Source organism: Monodelphis domestica, chromosome 2, assembly GCF_027887165.1.
Source record: "Monodelphis domestica isolate mMonDom1 chromosome 2, mMonDom1.pri, whole genome shotgun sequence".
NCBI classification, from domain to species: Eukaryota; Metazoa; Chordata; class Mammalia; order Didelphimorphia; family Didelphidae; genus Monodelphis; species Monodelphis domestica.
Window position 1 is genome coordinate 185,817,095 of NC_077228.1, and position 20,628 is coordinate 185,837,722.

A 20,628-nucleotide genomic window follows, 5' to 3' on the forward strand; every position below is an offset into this window, starting at 1 on the left:
ATCAAGGACAGTAAATCAGGTTATAGAGTAGTTATTGCTGTTGTCCAGTCATGTCTGATACTGCTAGGCTCCAATTGGGTTTTTCTTGGCAAAGATCCTGGAGCAGTTTGCCATTTCCTTCTCCAGATCTATTTATGTAGGAAGAACTCATGGTAAACAGACTTAAGTAACTTGCTTAAGGTCACACAGCTAGTACATGCCTGAGGCCAAATTTGAACTCAGGTCAGCCTCCAGGCTAAATGCTTTATCTTTTGAGCTACCCAGCTGCCCTTCAGGATTAGAGGAAAAGGTAAAAGTTAAAGATTAGTAAGATGGGATCTAATTATGCCTAGGTGATTGTTTTCTTTCAAATTCTGCTTTTTCATATTATTAAAAAGTGTTTAAGTTCAATTGTTCTGATAAAATATTGATTAAAAAAAAACTTTAACTTAACCATACCAAACACAAAGTCTGCCTTCTTGAAACATTGAGCCATGATCAAGATACAACCACTTCCCTGGCTGACGGTATTAATTGCAGGCAAAGTACTACAGTGAAAATGAAAACCTTCATGAGCACCAAGACTATAGACTCATCTGTCAAGTGATGACAGCTCACACCATTATGTAATAAGTGTTTATGTTCAAAGGTAAACTGCATCACCCCCATTTCATCTGGGAAGTGTCATCTCTGAAGTCAGGGGGAAACAGAGGAGTCATGAAATGCATAGGTCTAATGTTTAAATAATTTCACACCACAGAACCAAAAAGGAAATGATATACAGAATAATACAATTACATAACACTAAGTGCTTTCTGTATAAAAACAATTTGTTACCTCATTTGCATATGAAGCATTATGCATATGAAGGGAAGTTGAGGCAAAATAAGGAGTCATGAAACATGTAAATCTTTAAACAAGCTATCTCTTTATTATCAGTGCTATGAAAAATAACTTTGGCCATGTTAGTTGTATATAGTTATACTTTCAGATTAAATAACATTTAATCCAAAGTGCTAAGAAAATGCAAATGCTTATGAATACATAATTTTGAAAATCCTGACTTGACAAAATGCAACAGTTTTTTACAGAAAGATAAGGGCATGGAATAAGGAAGATCTGAGGTCAAAAACACTTATTAGCTGTGCAACTTTGGGAAAGTCTCTAAATCTGTTTGTCCCCAGGTTCCTATAAAATGAGGATAATAGCCTACCTCACAGATTTGTTGTGAGGATCAAATGAAATTTTGTAACATGCCTGGCACATAGAAAGTGCTTCATAAATGCTCATTCCTTTCCACTTCCCCTACTGTATATATAGCTACAACCTAGAAGAACTTAGTAGAGAGTCTTAGGGTGCTCAGATATTAGACAAAACTTTGTCCACAACCAGAGGAAATCAGAGGCTGAGATTTTTGTCATTTAGGTAAATGTGACCTTGTTTCTTTTATCTCTTCCTATCTCGATCTTGGTTTCTTCAAGATTATTTTGCCACTCAGCAGAGACTGTACAAGAAGACATCGCTTTATAAGGGGAGATTGCTTGTTAATTCTAGATTGCATGCATGCCGAAGAAATGCCAGTGTATCATATTATATACTATATAGACATAACTAGGCTCTCCTGGTAAGAGTAGAGAAAGTATTTAGAAGCATCTCTGGATTATCTGGACTTTTACATGTCTGGATTGTGCTTAGTTCCATTCATTCATTCATTCATTCATTCATTCATTCATCCATTCATTCATTTAACTCTGGATAAATATATTTGAATTGTCAACGAATTGAACTTAAAGAAGATATCAAGGGGCAGCTGGGTGGCTCAGAGGGCTGAGAGCAAGACCTTGAGATAGAAGGTCCTAGGTTCAAATTTGGTCTCTGCTACTTCCTAGCTGTGTGACCCTAGGCAAGTCAATTAACTCCCAATGCCTAGCCCTGACTGATCTCCTGCCTTAGAACCAATACATAGTTTTGATTGTAAGACTGAAGGTAAGAAGAAGAAAGAAGGAAGAAGGAAGTAGGAATTAGGAAGAAGGAAGAAGAAGCAGAAGAAGAGTTTAAAAAAAGATCTTTCGTCTTTTTATTATATTATGTATATAAAAATGCTTATTTTATTGGGTATTTAAGTTCAGAATGAAAATAAAATGTTTTAAAAGTGGAAAAAAGATAGATATTGAGCATATATGGTGGGAAAGCTAGGATTGTTAAAAGTAGTAAGTCTAAAGTTAGAGTGTCTTGGGTCCTAAGTGAGTAAATATTTTACTGTCTGTTATAGCTCAATAGAAATATGAAAAATTATCAGCTGCTGGGAGACCCTTTAGCTCATCTCAAATAAATTCATATTTTGAATTTATATGAATACAATAGAAGAAAAGTGAGCAGTTCAAAAGTGATGTTAACTGATCAAACTAAAAACCAAGAATATTTAATCTTTCAGATGGGAAACATAGTTAAGATACAAGAGAGGCAAATAATTTTGGATCACTCACATTGTTTACCAATGATGTCTTAAAAAAAAAAAAAGACAACCATGGGAGATATCATTCTTGGTTTTCTAAAAGTTTTGAGAAAGATAGAAGTATCCAGTAAAAAATGTGTTTCCTTTCTCTTCCTCTTTCCCAAGAAGATGTCTTCCAAGTACACCTGATTTTTTTCTATTGAAAATATTTTTATTATTAGTTATCATATATAGAAAAGAATTATATTGGGAATATTTACAAATAGTTGGCTATTTAAAACCTTGGTCACTTGTATACACTAAACTCTCACTCATTTTTCAAAGAAGCAAATCATCAGGGAGATGTTACAATTATTTCCTTGAGAACAGAGTCTTTAAACAGGAAGGGGTATGGGATACACTGGAATGCTCCCCCTCTTCGTCTCTACATCTTGGCTTCTCTGGTTTCCTCTAAGTGCCAACTAAAATCTCACCTTCTACAGGAAATCATTCTCAATCTTTCTTAATCCCTTCAATGAATACTTCCAATTTATCCTGTATATATCTTGTTTCTACATAGTTGTTTGCATATAGTCTCCCTCATAAGACTGCAAGCTCCTTGAGAGCATGGCCTGTATTTTGCCATCTTTGTTATCTCCAGTGTATAGAATAGTGCCTAGCACATAGTAGGTAATCAATAAAATGTTGAGCAATTGACTTAAAACCTTCACAATTGGGCAGCTAACATATATTATTAGACATTTCACTTTACTCTTCTACTCTATGTACTCTACACCAGCCAACTTAGCCTATTTGTTATTACCCATACAAAATATTCTACTTCCCACCTCTTTACCCTTACATAGTGCCTGTCCTCCATCCCTAGAATGCTCTCTTGACTCACTTGCATCTCTTAAACTTCTTAATTTCCTTCAAGGTTTAGTTCAAGTGCCACCGCCTACACAAGGCTTTCCTAATCATTTAAGACTTCTCACTCTCTCTACCCTTGAAGAGACTATGCAAAACCTTCTTTATGGACATTTTTTAACTTCAGTATGTTCCCAATCCCTTTCCTTGAAACTTCAACTTCAACCAAGTATAATGGAAGTTTCATGAGGGCCAGAACTGCCTAACTTTGGTCTTTATAGCTACCGTGCTTTGGACAAAGTAAGCAATTAAAAAATGCTTGTTGAATGCATTTGGTAAAAGTGGTCTGGAAAGAAAATAGAGCCCTAGATCCTGGCTATTCTTGACTTCTCAAATGCCAACTTTGGCATCTCATTCCTGCTAAATGAACAAAGAAGAATGTGGTGTAAAAAAGGACTCATAAATTGGAGAATTAATTCTTTTGAACTGCCAAGTTGGAATAATCCATTCCTGTTAACTTGATCCTTACTCTCTAAGTTATCACTGCTAAATAAAATCTGAGTGCAATTTTGCTTCTTCTTCATGGAAACGAGAATAGCAGAAATTCTTTTCTGAAATTGTCACATCTTTATGCAGTGTTTTTCTTTGAGTTTCTCTTTTACAGAGCATCTGTCTTCAAGTAGAACCTGATTTGCATTCCTTTTATTTCCCAAGAACATAAAGAGCAGTAATGAAAATAATTGGCCTTCTTGGAAACCTTTTGACACATCTTTTGACACCCAATGTGGAATTCTGAAGATAAAATATGGGTGTTGAGATCACAACAATATTGGGCTACTAAGTCAAAGATTTATATGTAATCAAGCTCAATGCAACTGAGAAAAAAATTTTAAACATAATAAAACTTGGAGTCACATGACTAAAAAAATTAGACTAACTATTCGTGTAGGAAAAACTAAGTGAATAAAGAATGTCTAGTGTCCAAAATATGATATGCATTTTGATATCAAAATGCTGGGGAATACACAAGTGGTAATCATAACTTTGAATGTGAACGGGATGAACTCACCCATAAAACAAAAACAAATATCAGAGTGGATTAGAAACCAAAATCCTACCATATGTTACCTACAAGAAACACACATGAGGCAGGTAGACATGCACAAGGTTAGAATTAAAGGTTGGAGTAAAATCTATTGGTGCTCAACTGATAGAAAAAAGACCGAAGTTATAATTATGCTATCTGAAAAAGTTAAAGTAAAAATAGATCTGATTAAAAGGAGTAGGGAAGATAACTACATCCTGATAAAAGGCAGTATAGACAATAAGGAAATATCAGTAATAAACATGTAGGCACCAAATGGGATAGCATCCAAGTTTCTAGAGGAGAAACTAGTGAAATTGAAGGAGGAAACAGGTAGTAAAACTATACTAAGGAGACCGAACCTACCACTATTAAATATAAATAAATCAAATAAAAAAATAAATGAGAGGAAACAGATGTGAATGAAACCTCAGAATAATTAGAGTTAATAGATATATGGAGAAAAATAAATAGGGACAAAAAGGAATACACCTTCTGTTCAGCAGTACATGGTACATTCACAAAGATTGACCATGTACTAGGGCATAAAAAAATGGCAAACAAATACAGAAAAGCAGAAATAATAAATGCAAACCTTTTCAGATCATAATGCAATATAAATAATAATCATTAAGGGTGCATAGAGAGCCAATTCAAAAATTAATTGGAAATTAAATAATATGATTCTACAAAATAGGTTAGTTAAAGAACAAATCATAGAACCAATTAAAAATTTCATTGAAGAAAATGAAAATGATGAGATACCCTCTCAAAATCTATGGGATACAGCCAAAGCAGTACTCAGGGGGAAATTTATATCCTGGAGTTCATATATTAACAAATTCAGGAGGGCAGAGGTCAGTGATTTGGTCATGCAAGTCAAAAAACTTGAAAGTGAATAAATTAAAAATCCTCAGATGAAGACTAAATTAGAGATCCTAAAAATCAAAAGAGAAATTAATAAAATTATAAGTCAAAGAACTATTGAATTAATAAATAAGACTAGAAGGTGATATTTTGGAAAAAAACAAAACAGACAAAGTACTGGTCAAGTTAACAAAAAAAAAGGAAAGAAATAAATCAGATTAACAGTATCATAGATGAAAAGGGAGATCTCACCTTCAATTAAGAGCAAATTAAGGCAATCATTAAAAACTATTTTACCCAATATATGGCAACAAATATGATAATCTAGGTGATATGGATGAATATTTACAAAAATATAAATTGCCTAGATTAACAGAAGAAGAAATTTAATTCTTAAATAATCCCATATCAAAAAAGAAATTGAACAAGCCATCAAAGAACTCCCTAAGAAAAAATCCCCAGATCCAAATGGATTCACAAGTGAATTCTATCAAACATTCAAAGAACAATCCCAATGCTATACAAACTATTTGACAAAATAAGCAAAGGATTTCTACTAAATTCCTTTCATGACACAAATATGGTACTGGTTCCAAAGCCAGGCAGGTCAAAAATAGAGAAAGAAAACTATAGACCAATCTCCTTAATGAACATAGATGCAAAAATCTTAAACAGAATACTAGCAAAAAGACTCCAGCAAGTGATAAGGAGGGTTATTCTCTATGATCAGGTAAGATTTATACCAGGAATTCAAGGATGATTCAATATTAGGAAAACCATCCACATAATTGACCATATCAACAAGCAAACCAACTAAAATCACATGATGATCTCAATAGATGCAGAAAAAGCCTTTGACAAAATACAACACTCATTCTTACTGAAAACACTAGAAAGTATAGGAATAGAAGGGTCTTTCCTAAACAGTATATATCTAAAACCATCAGCAAACTTCATCTGTAATGGAGATGAACTAGATGCATTCCCAATAAGATCAGGAGTGAAACAAGGATGCCCAATATCACCTCTATTATTTAATATTGTACTAGAAACACTAGCAGTAGCAATTAGAGAAGAAAAAAAATTGAAGGTATTAAAATTGGCAATGAGGGGAACAAGCTATCACTCTTTGTGGATGATATAATGGTCTACTTAAAGAATCCTAGAGAATGACCTAAAAAGCTAGTGAAAATAATCAACAACTTTAGCAAAGTTGCAAGATACAAAATAAACCCACATAAGTAATCAGCATTTCTATATATCTCCAACACATCAGCAAGAATTGGAAAGAGAAATTCCATTTAAAATCACCCTAGAGTGAATGACTTGAAAATAAAGAAGGAAACTATAAGTAACTTATGTGAAAACAGAATAGCATACATGTCAGACCTTTGGGAAATGAAAAATTTTAAAACCAAGCAAGACTTAGAAAAAGTCACAAAATGTAAAATAAATAATTTTGATTAAGTCAAATTAAAAAAGTTTTTATACAAACAAAACCAATGTAACCAAATTTAGATGGGAAGTAACAAATTGGGAAACAATCTTCATAGCAAAAACCTCTGCCACAGGTCTAATTACACAAATTTACAAGGAGTTAAATCTATTGTACAAAAAATCAAGCCATTCTCCAAGGCATTTTTGTGCCTTCTGAGACTTTACTATTCATTAGTTATACACTACAGAGGGATACTACAGGTTCTTGCAGTAGCAAGGCCATGAGAAGTAGAGAGCACACAGGTAATGAAAGTGAAAATGGAAAGAGAGAAGGGGGAAGGGGAAAAGAGGGAGCAGATGGGGAAGGGGGGACAGGAGGTGGGGGAAAGAGGTGAAAGAGAGAGAGAGAGAGAGAGAGAGATAGAGAGAGAGAGAGAGAGAGAGAGAGAGAGAGAGAGAGAGAGAGAGAGAGAGAGAGAGAGAGAGAGAGAGAAGATACATCTAGGCAGACAATATATCTTGTACACAAAGTGCAAGTAGTGGCAGATTTTTCTGGAGTAGCCATCCACATCCTTTTGGTCCTGAAGAACACTGAGATTTTAAAGATCATAAAGATCTTTAAATCCATGTTTCTTCCTTTTAATTACTAACATATATAAGTATATGCCCTATCGACAAATGAAATTCAGTTAAAACTCCCAGAAATATATTTGTTTTAAAAAAATTTCTTTCAAAATATTGTCTTGTATTTAAAAAAATTAATTCCATAAACCTACCCTGCATTAATAAGGTAACGTTTTTTTAAAGGCTTTTGTCAATATACTTTTAGGTGTCCTCAGGGAAATGACTTTCTTTTTCTTTTCTCCTTTTTCCTTCTTTTTAATTTTCTTTCTCTTTTTCCACATCATCCAGCGCACTGCATAAAGCAAGCATTGGAGAAATGTGTTTTGAAGGGGGGTATGAATACTATGGAGTCATGGAAGTTTTAAATGATTTTCAAAATGAAAAATAAAAATGTAAAATATGTGGTAATAATATTATAACTATCATCTTATGATGAAATTGAAGCCAAAACAACATTTGTTTGGTTCTTAGTATTTCCAGAAAAGTACCTCATTCATGTTTCATTTCATTCCACCACTACTGAAAGGAACTTTGACCTGTTTCTTTTCTTACTTGAGTTCTCAACATAAAATAAAAATGATATATCTAAAGACCAGAAATAATCTATGAATGTGGAGATTCTCAAGTAACAATATAAAATTTTTATAATTCTTAGGAGAATACAAAGAATGCAAGATTCCTAACCAAAATGTGAGTTCTTCCAATTAATGGAAACCACTATTGACTTAACATGAATAAGAAGATTCTTTCATAAGTTGGACAGTTTTAAAATTTCAATTCATTTTTTATCATTTTGGAATTTAAATGTAGCTACTAATGTTAAAAGACAAAAGGCCACTGATGAAAGTGATGATCTTCTTTGGATACCGATATTAACATCATAAACATATCAATTAATGTGTGCCAAATACTTTATGACTATTATACCCTTTGATTTTCAAAACATCCCTGGGATATAGGTGTTATTATTATTATTACCATTTTGAGGCAGAGTTTAAATGACTTGCCCATAATCACATGGCTAGTAAGTGTTTGAAGCTAGATTTGAACTCAGAGCTTCCTGACTCTGGGCCGGGTGCTTTACGCATAGAAACATCTAATTGACTCTAAAACGTTGCCAAAATGTTTTCAAAAAAGATTTTCTAAGACACAGTGGTAGACATTTCAACAATCATTATATTCTATTAATATTTTTGTTCATAATTTCTTATCCATGAATACTTTATAAACTGCAATAATCCAATACTATGCAAACATAGGTATTATTCAGATTATAGGTAAATAATTTTATAGTAGATTTTTTCTTGTTGTTTTTTTAATCCTAAGGGATTGTTTTATAAAAAATATTTCTTTTCCCAAGTCAAGTGTCATTGTAAAAATAGTTTTTAAAAGGTAAATCTAACCTACCTCACTAAAGTGACAAGTTCTGTTTCCATAGGAACCAGATCTTTATTTATAGGAGAATTTTCATTATCTGGTTTCAACATCATTCATTGATTATTACAGCAACAAAGAGAAGATTATGGTCATACATATTTAAAAATCTTAACTACCTAACAAGGGATATTTTCAACTCAATTCATAATTTGACAAGGACTACCAGTTCATTCATTTTGGTCATTTATTCACAGAAAAGTAAATTTTAACAGTACACTGCACTTTTCAGGAAAGTCTATGAAATTACATTATATACCTCTCTCTAGAGAAGCAGAATCAAAAACAACAACAGGAAAAAAGGAATTAAGTGGGTATTTACTTGTATTAGACACATCCGTGGGGCTGTTGTTTGGAGAAGTAATTGGAGATGGCTCTCTTTTCTTGAATCCGGTTTTTATCTATGAGAGAAAATGAGAAACATGAAATGACATTTTCTAAAGTAGGTCAAAGACCAAGCTAGGAGGACATGCTAATATAAAAAAATATAGTTAAAGAGATTGAAGCAATACTGAAAAATGTAAGCCAAACCCCTAACATTTGGGTATTTTTGTCTTTAGATAAATCTCTACAAAATAAAAAAAAATTCAGAATTAAAGGTAACAATTACTTTGAATCCTACTGTGCCCAAGGCCAACAAAATATAAAGCTTTATGCTGCTATTTTCAAAGAGTAACAGAACCCAATATGAACAAATGCCAGAGGCTATAGAAGCTAGAAAATTTCATGTGCTATGTCTGAACAGCATGGACCTATGGCTAGCTTTACCTTTGAAAATTTTCATCCCGTTATCTTAAAGCCTACCTGTATTTTTTTTAATCTTTCTAGTGAACATGGGTTTCAAGTACAAATACTTTTCTTTGTTCCTTTTAGCTGTCAGAGCTCTGTGGTAGGGAACTCTTGATATGTGGGTTTGATCTGAAATTCTATCACTCTGCCTGAATCTAATTTTGCAGAACCATATTCAAGGAAATAAGGTCTACATGGGAAAGAGCAATGACCAGACAGACAGTGGGGATTAGCATTGGTGTACAGCAAAGAAGTGAGGGAATCAAAGGAGGCTTGGTGAAGGTCATCTAAGGCATCAAAAGATGATGATAAATCGAATCACAATGGGGGTTGCTAGAAACTCAATGTGATCCCTTGGCTATGTGTTGATAAGTACTGCCATTGGGTCACATCAATGCTGCCTTAAGAATCACAGGGGCTCAGCCATTGGTATGCTGACACCAAGATGAATTGATGATGTCACCAATGTGGCTATTCCTTCCAACAATACAGACACCGATACATCTGTGTCCTTATGTTCTTTTTTTTTTTTTGGTGAAAAATGTTTCCATAAATCTTCCAAAGAAGATACAAACAAAATACTGACAGGGTCCCTCAAGGTCTTTTTATATTTTGAGTATATCAGAGGTGAATTTGCAAGAGGTCTTCCCTGGAACATCTTCTCCTCCCTACAAGTCCTTGGTGCCTTTGAGATTATCCTCTATTTTTACCATGTATATCATATATAATTCTCTCTCTCTCTCTCTCTCCCTCCCTCCCTCCCTTCATATGTATGTATATGTGTATGTGTATATATATATATATATATATATATATATATATATATATATATATATATATACACACATACATACACATATACACACACACAGAGTTGTTTGCATGTTGGCACCTTCATTGGAACATGGATTCAATGAATTATATTTTTGCTTTCTTTGTATTCTCAGCATGTAGCATAGTGTCTGGTACATATGTGGTAAGCTCTTTTTTCCCTCTTTGACCTGTCTTAGAAATGACACTATTGTTTCCAAGGCAGAAGAGTAGTAAGGACAAAACAACTGGAGTTAAATGACTTGACTGGGGTCACACATTTAGGAAGTGTCTGAGTACAAATTTGAATCCAGGACTTCCCATCTCCAGATCTGGCTCTCTATCTACTGAACCACCTAGATGCCCTTACATGATAAGCACTTAATAAATGTTTGTTGACTTAAGGAGGCTGAATTTTGAGAGGAAATAAACATAGAAAGAATTTGCTAACTATATTTGTAAATTTATAAATGGAAACTCTTACCTGATTTTTTTTAAAAGACATTAAGGTGGTATCTACAGGGGTGGGAGTGGATGACATCTTTTGATCAGAGTTCTCAGGATGAGAAAGAATATTAAAAGTTGCAGAAACCTGGGCCTCACATCCTCCTGAAGATGGCAAGAGGACTGAGTGCTGTGTGGTTTCTTGTTGACTCAAGCTAGGTTTTTGCCTTATGAACCCTATCTCCCAAGCAGATTCTGATCTAGAATGAAATGAAAGAAAAATCATTTTATGAACATAGTAAGATTCTTTAGTTACCTAACAGCAAGAGATGTTAAACATGTGGTCTATGGCCAGAACAAAAATAAAATGTAACTGGAAATTATTATAAAAATAAAATAAAACAACATAGATAATGTTAACATGTGGTTTTTGAAGTAAGCATGTGGCCTGAAAGGATCTCTAGATCCAGCTTAGTGGTTCTATTTCTATCTAATTTTGATACCACTGTTCTATTCTATTAGAGTTCTTTATAATATGAAGTATTTGACTAAGACATTTAGTGACCCATATTATATTTTAGAGTTAAGAAAGTTACCTTAATTTTGCTCTAGTAATTATGCTTTTTGCTTCTTCAAATGAAACACCAATCATTGACTCCTTATTTATGGACACAAGCTGATCCCCTGGCTTTAATCTTCCATCCTAGCAAATAATATTAAAAAATTTTCATTAAAAAAAAACCTAATAATTTAACCTAACCAACTTGACTAAATGCAAACAACAGGAATACTAACAAGAATAAGTTGTACAAACAGTAAATTTATGATGTTTATAGATAAATTGATAATTAAGTTGGGGATTTTGTATGAGTGAAATTGTTTTACTTTTACTTTAGAAGTTTTTAATTATCCTTCTTACACTAGATAAGTGGCAATAAATATGTAGAAAGATGTTTCAACATATATTTTTCAAATACATTTCCAATTTAAAAAAAAAAACAAATCAGCCCAAGTTTTGACACACAACTTATAATTCTTTTCCCTCCCAAACAATATTTTAGGTTCAGTTCTCATTCAGGAAGAATTCTTCTTAAGTTTTCAGTTTCACTTTAATTTGTCTCTAAGCAAGGAAAATTCACCTTTCCTCTTAGATCTGATTTTACTTGGGGTAGTGACTGTAATTTGTGAAGAGGAATCTTTAAAATGTCATTGTGACTAAAAAAAAGTACTTCTATTCTAAAGGGTCAAAATTATGCCATAGCTTTTTACAAGTTAGAAATATTAGTGAACTGGTGATTTTCAAAATATGGGACTTTCACCATAAGGGTTTTCTTCAATTGTCCAGATAGTACCCCACATGTCTCATATTATTTGAAAGTCATAGCTACACCATGAGATGGGATCTAAACTCTGTCTACTAGATTATTCTGCCTCCCTTCGTTCCCCCCACATAACACAGGGTGCCCTAAAAATCTTAGTGTAGTTTTGAGCCTTAAAAGTTAAATAGCTATTAAATAAAAATGGGGACAGCTACATGGCTCAGTGGATAGAGCGCCAGGGCTGTAGGTGGGAGTCCTTGTGTGGTCTTGGGCAAGTCACTTAACCTCAATTGCTTAGCATTTGCCACTCTTTTGCCTTGGAATCGATATTTAGTTCCAATTCTAAGAGAAGATATGGATTTAAAAAATAATGATGATGATGACAGTGTTGATGACACTTTACTATTTTAAAATTGCAACTCTGGAACATCCTGTATATTTAAAGATGGTTAAAATGGAATCATATCTAAAGGTGATCTGTTAACTTCCATTAAGGTTATATAGCATGGAGATGACTCTGGGTTCTGAAGGATTATAGGAATGGTAAGTAAGTCCTGGCAGATCTACAAAGAGGACAAGACTTTAAGTTTATTTATTTATTTTTCTATAAAGTTGTTGAAGAATCAGTAAGAGGGGCAATTTTTTAGAGGCATCTAGGTAGCACAGTGGATAGAGAGCTAGGTCTGAAGACTGGAAGACCTGGGTTCAAATCTGGTCTTATGATACATCCTAGCTATGGCCTTGAGAAAATCATTTAACTTTAACTGACTAGCTCTTATAGCTCTTCTGTCATTAAACTGATACTAAGATAGAATTAAGGGTTTCAACAAAATAGGAGGGAATTTTCAGACTGATCATAGGATGATACTATCTTTTCCAAGCAAGACCCACTTTATAAGACTATTATTTTTTAGGTAGGTTTTAATATGATCAATGGAAGAGTTCCCATATTAACAAGTTCATGGACTTTTAAAGTATTATGGATATACTGACAAATACAAGGATATTTTGTTATCCATCAAAATGAACAGTGGATGTTATATGACTGTCAAAAAAGCATAAATCTCTTTGATAGACTTTTGATCTCATCAACATGCTGTAATATAAGCTTTAAGAGCTTCTCTCACAGAGACTACAAGTAATATTATATCTTTAAAAGGCTTTAGAGAATTCCAGAAAAGATGGCAACATGACAGATCATAGAAAAGTCCAGCTTGAGGCACCTAAGTAGCCCAGTGTATCAAGTACCAGACCTGGAGTCACAAGGAGTTGAATTCAAATTGGCCATGGATGTTTCCTAGCTATATGATACTGGGCAAATGACTTAACCCCAATTGCTTAGCCAGCACTTATTTCTTTTCTCAGTATTGCTACCCAGACAAAAGTAAGGTTTTTTGTTTTGTTTTGTTTTGTTTTAAAGAAAAGCTCAGAGACTTCCAGGTAAGCATGGAGGCAGTCTAGACACTGGACACTTCCACTTCCCAGCACACACCAAAAAAGACCACCTCAAAAGATCTTAAAAACCATTTTCAGAAGAACAGATAAACTGTAAATAGGGCACAGCATTGAAGATACATGGGATTGGGGCATTTCAAAACTCTAAGATGGTGAAAAAGCTTCCATGCAAATGCAAGCTGACCCACCCTCCCCCACTCCTCCTACGGAGCCAGAGCCAGACCCAGCTCAGGCCAGAACCAGAAAGCGAGTGAAGGACATTTCTAGAGTGAGCAAGGGGCACCTCTAAGTCCCTTGGAGCTGACTAGGACCGCTGTGGACCTACCCCTGAAAGCAGCTACACAGGAAACCCCAGCACGCTTGAGGGAGCACAGACCTTAGGTGCTCAGAGCCAGTGCGCCCACCAGAACAAGCGAGTGAGAGAGGAGCACCTCTAGAGCGAGTAGGGAGCACATCAAGGTCCTTGGGAGCTGACAAGGACCGCCAGGTACCTACCTCTGAAAGCAGCTAGACCAAAAACCCAAGCAGTCAGGGGAGCGCAGACCTTGAATGACCCTGGGAAGGTAGCACATAGAAGAGCTGCAAAGGAATGCTGATATTCAAGAGCTTGCCTCAGGCAGAATCCTTGCTCCTTAACTCCATACACAGAGAACATGCTCAGCTCACTCAGATTTCTGACTAAAAAGGGAAGGAAAAACATACCTGGAAATGGCTAACTGTGCACAGGAGCCTCAAAATCCTTCCAAAACAAAACAAAACAAAACAAAACAAAACAAAACAAAACAAAAGACTATGACCCTTGAGAACTTTTACGGAAGAAAAACCCAGGCTACAGAGGAAATACTGGACAAAATTCAAACAAAGGCAAAACCTAAAAAAACCCTGGAAATTGTCAAAAACCCCTGGAAAAATTTCAATTGGAGCTTATCAAAAAGATGGAAGCCTTTTGGCAAAAGAAATGGGAAATGGTTAAAAAAAATGAAGAAATCATAGCTGAATACCAAAAGGTTAAAGAAAAAAACCAGGCCTTAAGGACCAGAATTGAGCAACTGGAAACCAATAATCTTGCAAAACAGCAAGAATTGATAAAGCAAAGTCAAAAGACTGACAAAATAGAAGAAAACATAAAATATCTCACTGACAAGGTGACATCTGGAAAACAGAGGAAGGAGAGACAATTTGAGAATCATTGGTCTACCTGAAAAGTCAGAAATTAACAGAAATCTTGACATCATACTACAAGAGATCATCCAAGAAAACTGCTCTGATGTTCTCAAACAAGGGGGGGGGGGGGGTAAATAGACATTGAAAGAGTCCATAAAACATCTTCTACACTAAATTCCCAAAAAACAACTTCCAGAAATGTAATTGCCAAATTCCAGAGCTTTCAAGCTAAGGAGAAAATTCTACAAGAAGCCAAAAAGAGGAAATACAGATACCAAGGAGTACCGATCAGGATCACACAAGATCTGGAAGCTTCCACACTAAAAGACCGCAAGGCCTGGAACACGTTACTCAGGAAGGCAAGAGAACTGGGTCTTCAACCAAGAATCACCTATCCATCAAAAGTGACTATATGTTTCCAAATATTTGTAAAGAAAAGACCAGAACTAAGTGGAAAGTTTGATATCCAAACACAAAGATCAAGGTAAATATGAAAGAGAGGGAAAAGGGAGAAAAATGTTTTTTTTTTTTAAATTCAAACTCTCTCTTTAAGGGCTACAATTAGATCAAATTATATATACTAATATATGGGAAAAATTTTACTTGTAAATCTCAAAAACTGTTTTCATTATTATAGTAAATAGAAAAATAATTCATAAAAAAAGAATGGGGCCTTAAAGGCTACAAAATGATATGCAAAAAAAAAGGAAAAAGGATGTGGGGGGAATCAATGATGGTACCAAGAGATACTTGAAAAATAAAATCAATAGAATAATCTTTGTCACACAAAGATACACATGGGAAGGGGAGGGGAAGAATACTCTTAAAAGAGGAAGAGAAAGAGAGTGCTAATAGGTAATACTCGAATCCTAAAAATTAAGGTAGAAATTAATAAAATAGAAAGTGATAGAACTATTGAACTAATAAATAACACTAGAAGCAGGAATTTTGAAAAAAAAACAAACAAGATAGACAAAGTAATGGTCAAATCTAATAAAAAAGAGGAAAGAGGAAAAGCAATTTAACAGTATTGTGGATGGAAAGGGAGAACTCACCTCCAATGAAGAGGAAATTAAGGCAATCATTAAAAACTATTTTGCCCAATTATATGGCAATAAATATGCCAATCTAGGTGATATGGATATACTTTTACAAAAATATAAATTGCCTAGATTAACAGAAGAAATAGAATTCTTAAATAATCCCGTATAAGAAAAAGAAATCAAGCAGGCCATCAAAGAACTCTCTAAGAAAAAATTCCCAGGGCCAGATGGATTCACAAGTGAATTCTATCAAACATTCAAAGAACAGCTAATCCTAATAACATACAAACTATTTGACATAATAAGTAAAGAGGGAGTTCTACCAAATTCCTTTTATGACACAAATATGGTACTGACAAAGCCAGGCAGGTTAAAAACGGAGAAAGAAAACTACAGACCAATCTCCCTAATGAACATAGATGCAAAAATCTTAAATGGGATACTAGCAAAAAAGAATCCAGCAAGTGATCAGGAGGGTTATTCACTATGATTAGGTAGGATTTATACCAGGAATGCAAGGATGGTTCAATAATAGGAAAACCATCCACATAATTGACCATATCAACAAGCAAACCAACTAAAATCACATGATTATCTCAACAGAGGCAGAAAAAGCCTTTGACAAAATACAACACCCATTCCTATTTGAATACAATAGAAAGTATAGGAATAGAAGGGTCTTTCCTAAAAATAATAAACAGTATCTATTTAAAACCATCAGCAAACATCATCTGCAATGGAGATAAACTAGATGCATTCCCAATAAGATCAAGAGTGTAACAAGGATGCCCATTATCACCTCTATCATTTAACATTGTACTAGAAACACTAGCAGTAGCAATTAGAGAAGGAAAAGAAATTGAAGGTATTAAAATTGGCAATGAGGAGAACAAGCTATCACTCTTTGCTGATGATATGATGGTCTACTTAAAGAAACCTAGAGAATCAACTAAAATACTAGTTGAAATAATCAACAACTTTAGCAAAGTTGCAGGATACAAAATAAATCCACATAAGTCATCGGCATTTCTATATATCTCTGACAAATCTCAGAAGCAGGAATTAGGAAGAGAAATTCCACTAAAAATCACCCTAAACAATATAAAATACTTAGAAATTGATCTCCCGAGACAAACAAAGGAAGTATATGAACACAACTACAAAACACTCTCCACACAACTAAAACTAGATCTGAGCGATTGGAAAAACATTAATTGCTCATGGGTAGGACGAGCTAACATAACAAAAATTACCATCCTACCCAAATTAATTTACTTATTTAGTGCCATACCCATTGAACTTCCAAAAAATTTCTGAACTGAATTAAAAAAAACCATAACAAAGTTAATTTGGAAGAACAAAAGATCAAGGATATCCAGGAAAATAATGTAAAAAAAAACACAAAAAGGAAGGTGGCCTTGCAGTACCAGATCTCAAACTATATTATAAACCAGGGGTCATCAAAACAATTTGGTACTGGCTAAGAGAAAGAAAGTAGGATCAGTGGAATAGACCTGGCGTAAGTGACCTTAGCAAAACAGTCTATGAAAAGCACAAAGACCCCAGTTTTGGGGACAAAAATCCACTATTTGATAAAAACTGATGGGAATACTGGAACAGTGTGGGAGAGATAAGGTTTGGATCAGCACCTCACACCTGACATGAAGATAAACTTAGACTGGGTGAATGACTTGAACGTAAAGAAGGAAACTATAAGTAAATTATATGAACACAGATTAGTATACATGTCAGACCTTTGGGAAGGGAAAGATTTTTTAAAAAGACTTAGAAAGTGTGACAAAATGTAAAATAAATAACTTTGACTACATAAAACTAAAAAGTTTTTATAGAAATAAAACCAATTTAATCAAAATCAGAAGGGAAATAACAAATTGGGAAACAATCTTCATAACAAAAATCTCAGACAAAGGTCTAATTACTCAAATTTACATGGAGCTAAATCAATTGTATAAAAAAATCAAACCATTCTCCAAATGATAAATGGGCAAGGGACATGAATAGGCAATTTTCAGTTAAAGAAATCAAAACTATTAATAAGCACATAAAAAAGTGTTCTAAATCTCTTATAATCAGCGATGCAAATCAAGACAACTCTGAGGTATCACCTCACACCTAGCAGATTGGCTAACATGACAGCTATGGAAAGTAATGAATGCTGGAGGGGATGTGGCAAAGTTGGGACATTAATGCATTGCTGGTGGAGTTGTGAATTGATGCAATCATTCTGGAGGGAAATTTGGAACTATGCCCAAAGGGCACTAAAGGACTATCTGCCCTTTGATCCAGTCATGGCACTGCTGGGTTTGTACCCCAAAGAGATAATAAGGAAAAAGACCTGTACAAGAATATTCATAGCTGTGCTTTTTGTGGTGGCAAAAAATTAGAAAATGAGGCTCTGCCTTTCAATTGGGGAATGGCTGAACAAATTGTGGTATATGTTAGTGATGGAATACTATTGTGCTCAAAGGAATAATAAAGTGGAGGAATTCCATGGAGACTGGAACAGCCTCTAGGAAGTGATGCAGAGTGAGAGGAGCAGAACCAGGAGAACATTGTACACAGAGACTGATACACTGTGGTACAACTGAATGTAATGGAATTCTCCATTAGTGGTAAGGCAGTGATCCTGAACAATCTGGAGGGATCCATGAGGAAAAAAAACAAAAAATAACAATATACATATGCAGAGGAAAACCTGTGGGTGTATAAACACCAAAGAAAAGCAACTGCTTGACTACAGGGGTCATGGGGATATGATTGCAGATGTAGACTCTAAGTGAACATCCTAGTACAAATACCAACAACATGGAAATGGGTTCAGATCAAGGACACGTGCAATACCCAGTGGAATTGCGTGTCGTCTATGGGTGCAATACCCAGTGGAATTGCGTGTCGTCTATGGGAGGGGTGATGGCAGGGGAGTGAGGAAAAGAAAATGATTTTTTTATCCAGGGAATAATGTTAGAAATTGACCAAATAAAAATCATGTTAAAGAAAAATAAATTAAAAAAAGAAGGAAAAGCCCAGATCTACAATAGAAATTTGATCAAATATATGAAAATGGCTCTAGAAAGATTAATGAAGAATCAGAAAATACTCAGAAGCACCCATCACTTATTTAAACACTACACACAAAAAAATATGTCCAGAAAAGAGCAATAGATGGAAATCTTCAATGGCCATGTAACATAATCCATAGTTGGAAATGAATCACACTCTACAACTCCCACCTAGAAATAACTCAAATGATGTTTGAAGATTACTAATAAAGGAAAACTACCACCCATGAGGCAGGCAACTCCAGTTTTTGGATAGTTCTAATTAAGATTCACCTGACATAAAGTCTAAATTTTCCTTTTGTGAAACTTCTAATCCCCTGTTACTATTTTTGCATTTTGAGGCCAAAAAGGGTAAATCTAATCTTTCAGTTGCACAATGGTCCTCCAAACACTGGAACAGTTATCATATCTCTCCTGATTGCCCTCTTCTCCAGGCTAAATATTCATAATTTCTTCTACCTAAGGGGCTTTTAACCTGCAATCTATGAATTTAATTTGTTTTTCTTACTATTTGGGGAACTGGATTTCAATAATTGGTTTTGTTTGTGATCTTGTGTATTTTATGTCGAAAAATATTACCCTGAGAAGGGGTTTATCATAGTACCAAAGGGGTCTGTGCCACACAAATAATATTAAGAATCCCTACTTTAACCCTTTATCATATAACGTAAACCGAGTACCCTTCATCAACAGGGTTGTCATCATCTGGACAATCTTTAAAGTACCAATGTTCTTTCAAAACTGTGACACAATGAACAAAGTACAGTACACCAATTGAAGTCTAATTGACTTGCCAAGGATCACTGACCTACTAAGTGTCTGGAGATGGATTATTTTGATTAATGTGGGCTTGACAACAATGATGTGTGTTGATTGTTTCCTTAGAAATTTGATTTATTGTGTATTTGATTAAAATAACAAATAATTACTCTTGGCTTATCCTTATGTCTGAGCCTCACAGTTTATTGGGGAATTTGACCCCTACCCATACTGTCTGTGACGAGAAAAACATCCATCTTCTGTGAAAGTTTTGAGGTTGTTGTTAGAATTCATGGAATCAAAATATGTAGGATAATCATAGAATGCTGATTAAACAATTTGTTAAAAGATAATGTATGACTTACCTCATTACCTATAAAGAAGCATGCATGTTGAAAAATGAAGAGATTTCCGGTCAAGATGACGGCTTAGAAGCAGAAAAAGTCAAGACCTCTGAAAACCCTTCCTTACCGATCACAAACTGAATGCTCCTAGGAGATTGAATTTCAAACTTAACAACAGGACAGATAAGGGGAACCCTCCTTCTGGACTCAAATCAAAAGGTAAGGCCCCCAAAAGCCAGAGTTACAGAATACTCCGGTCTAAAGGGAAGGCAGAAGGAAGGTCCCAGGACCCTCCCCACCAACCCAGAGAGCTGAGCCTTCAGCAGCAACGGGAACCTCTGGGCCGGCAAAGGTGCTGTTCTGAAGGGTAAACCTTGAAAGCAACCTGGGACAGGCTCAGGGAGTCCAACACAGATGGCAGGGGAACAGGGAGAGAGAGATGGGGGGAGCCTGTAGCACCTTTGCTGGATCCTTCCATCGGAGTCTCACCGGAGGTTTTTGCCTCGGGGCACATCAAGACCAACCCAGTTCAACATAATCCCATCAGGAGTCCTCAGAGCTCAGGGAGGCCAGGACCCCTCTCCCCTAGAGTACAGGGCATCCAAAAAGGATAGGAACCTCAGAGGAGGCAAAGGTGCTGTGCTGAAGGGTGCACCTTGAAAGCAACCTGGGCCAGGCTCGGGGTGTCCAACACA

The 20,628-nt window shown here is 35.0% G+C and overlaps 1 protein-coding gene across 9 annotated transcripts in view; it reads right to left on the reverse strand.

Moving 5' to 3' along the window:
- The window catches only part of STXBP4 (syntaxin binding protein 4), a 315,635-nt gene that overhangs the window by 214,962 nt on the left and 80,045 nt on the right, over nucleotides 1-20,628 (reverse strand). For 7 of the 9 annotated variants that reach the window (XM_007481850.3, XM_016430338.2, XM_056816563.1 and 4 more), the window contains 3 exons: nucleotides 11,366-11,472; nucleotides 10,810-11,029; nucleotides 9,049-9,127 (listed from right to left, as the gene is read on the reverse strand). In XM_007481850.3, coding sequence (XP_007481912.1) covers nucleotides 9,049-9,127; nucleotides 10,810-11,029; nucleotides 11,366-11,472 — 406 coding nt within the window. Of the gene's footprint in view, nucleotides 1-9,048; nucleotides 9,128-10,809; nucleotides 11,030-11,365; nucleotides 11,473-19,954; nucleotides 20,081-20,628 lie in introns of all 9 variants that reach the window. The other 2 variants (XM_016430341.2, XM_007481851.3) reach the window with 2 other exon arrangements.